The 1,871-nt window shown below is 50.4% G+C and overlaps 1 protein-coding gene across 1 annotated transcript; it reads right to left on the bottom strand.

The window, feature by feature from the left end:
• Positions 1–659: 659 nt before the first annotated feature.
• On the bottom strand, positions 660–1,514 carry LOC138493072 (D(1)-like dopamine receptor). Its single transcript, XM_069620295.1, has one exon. The coding sequence runs from the start codon at positions 1,512–1,514 to the stop codon at positions 660–662; it is 855 nt and encodes a 284-aa protein (XP_069476396.1).
• Positions 1,515–1,871: the final 357 nt, after the last annotated feature.

The raw sequence follows: 1,871 nt of genomic DNA, 5'->3' as shown, positions 1-1,871 counted from the left end.
CACAAGACCCTAATTTTCTCTTCTTCCTTCCTGGTCCCCCTCCCCTGCTAACACCACCACTTGCCGCAGTGAGTCACTTCCTGGTTCCCTCTGAGATCTACAGGGCACCCGGCCTCACCACCCAGCCCACCCCCTCCTTGCACTTAGCATGCTGACCCTCACCCCCTGGACCCCATGCAATCCCTGGCACTTGCCCTCCAGGCCTCCTCTTACCAATCGCCTAGCCCGTTATCCTCTTCTCCCCCCCTTCTGCCCTGCCTTTACACTTGCAATGTCTCCTCTTTAGCCTGCACTTGCCCTTCCAACCCTAGAACTTTTTTGCGCAGACCGGCACCCCCCCTCTCCGTCGCACTTCTTGTTACTGCACTTGCTTGATACGAATGTCACAAGGCCTAGTAAGACTGTTATTGTCATCTTCTCCCCTTGTTCCCCCACATTTTGTCTTGTGACGCCTTGAAACACCATTTGTTGTATAGGCACCTTACAAATATCCAATAAATAAAATAAATATCCCCAAGACCTTTTTGCACTTTTGTGTGCGTTGGTGGAAGTTAAAGCGCAAACCTAGCTCGGAAGCAATAGAGCGTGGTCCAGAATGCATACGAGGGGAGAACCAATATTAAGATACAAATATAAACGGGTTAAAAGACAAGGCTAATTTACCGGCAGATTCTGCAACAACACCACCTCTCCAGTCGTCCGAACAGAGCTCCCTTGAGAGGACTACAACACCGGATGTACAAGACTGGGGTGAGGACTGCGTTGACGCGGGGCAGGATTGCCAGAGGGTCAGTGGCAGAATTGCTCACACTTTGACATGGGAAGGGCATCAAGTTACAGAAAATAACACGTAGATAGACAGGCGTCCAGAGGAGGAGGAAGCTGCCCGCAACCACGATGATCAGGTACAGAGACCTGCGCTTGTCCTCCCTCTCTGGGGTCAGAGGCTCCCGATCCAGCTGGTACTTAGCGATCCGGTACAGTCGGATATTGAGGCCCAGCATGATGCCCAGGGTGATAAAGTTAGAAATTAAAGTGGAGGCAGAATTGATCTGCTTCGATACAGCTGTGGGGGAAAATATAAGGGTGATGGTCATGGCACAAGTGTAGAACCAGAGGCACCCAATGACCAGCACAGTCTTACCTGGGGTCATCCTCTGAGAGTATTGTATTGGCCAGGACACTGCGTGGTACCGGTCTGCCTGAGCGGCTAAAACCACTAAATAGGATATTCCCATGAATGATGGAATGATGAACCAAGTGTCGTTTTTCCCTGGATAGCCCTCAAGTACATCAAAAAGCCCTACGTAGAACCAGCCCACCCCTGTGCAGAAGTCGCTGACGCACGTGCTCATCATATAGATGAAGCGGTTTTCCTTCCTCATGGACCTTTCGAGGACGATGGAGAGGAACACGCAAACGTTGAGGATAACGATGGCGGCAGCAAGGCAGACGTTAAACAGAAGGACTAAGATATTGCCGGCATTGTTGGGCTTTACGGCAAGAGGGATCATGCTACTTGGTGTGTGCAGATCCGAGCTGGCTCTTACTCTACCTAAGGTGCCTATATCTATTCCAATTCACGAGGGGAGCAACATCTCAAAGCATGTTTTTAGAGTTTTGATGATCATGCGTTCGATCTAATTATCAACACCGCGGCTTTCTGTCCTCTGGTAACAACCCCCCTGGGCTCTGATTACAGTAAACGTTTCCCTTCCAATCTGAAAAACCTGGCACTTAATCTCTTGAATAGCTAGCTATTCGCTGTGCCAGATGAGTACTCAATGTCCCCCGCATGGCACCTCTCCAAATCTCTCATATGCTGCTGGGCAGTGCTTCCTCTGCCAGCTTGCATATCATGCCTCCACTGC

The sequence above is a fragment of the Ambystoma mexicanum genome, chromosome 10 (assembly GCF_040938575.1).
Source record: "Ambystoma mexicanum isolate Mex_15411 chromosome 10, UKY_AmexF1_1, whole genome shotgun sequence".
Lineage (NCBI taxonomy): Eukaryota > Metazoa > Chordata > Amphibia > Caudata > Ambystomatidae > Ambystoma > Ambystoma mexicanum.
The sequence above is the reverse complement of the archived record's forward strand: the minus strand, read 5'-3'. Positions and strand labels throughout refer to the sequence as shown.

Bases quoted from the DNA above. Each gene is read 5' to 3' on its own strand.
- LOC138493072 (XM_069620295.1), bottom strand. From the start codon at position 1,514: ATGATCCCTCTTGCCGTAAAGCCCAACAATGCCGGCAATATCTTAGTC.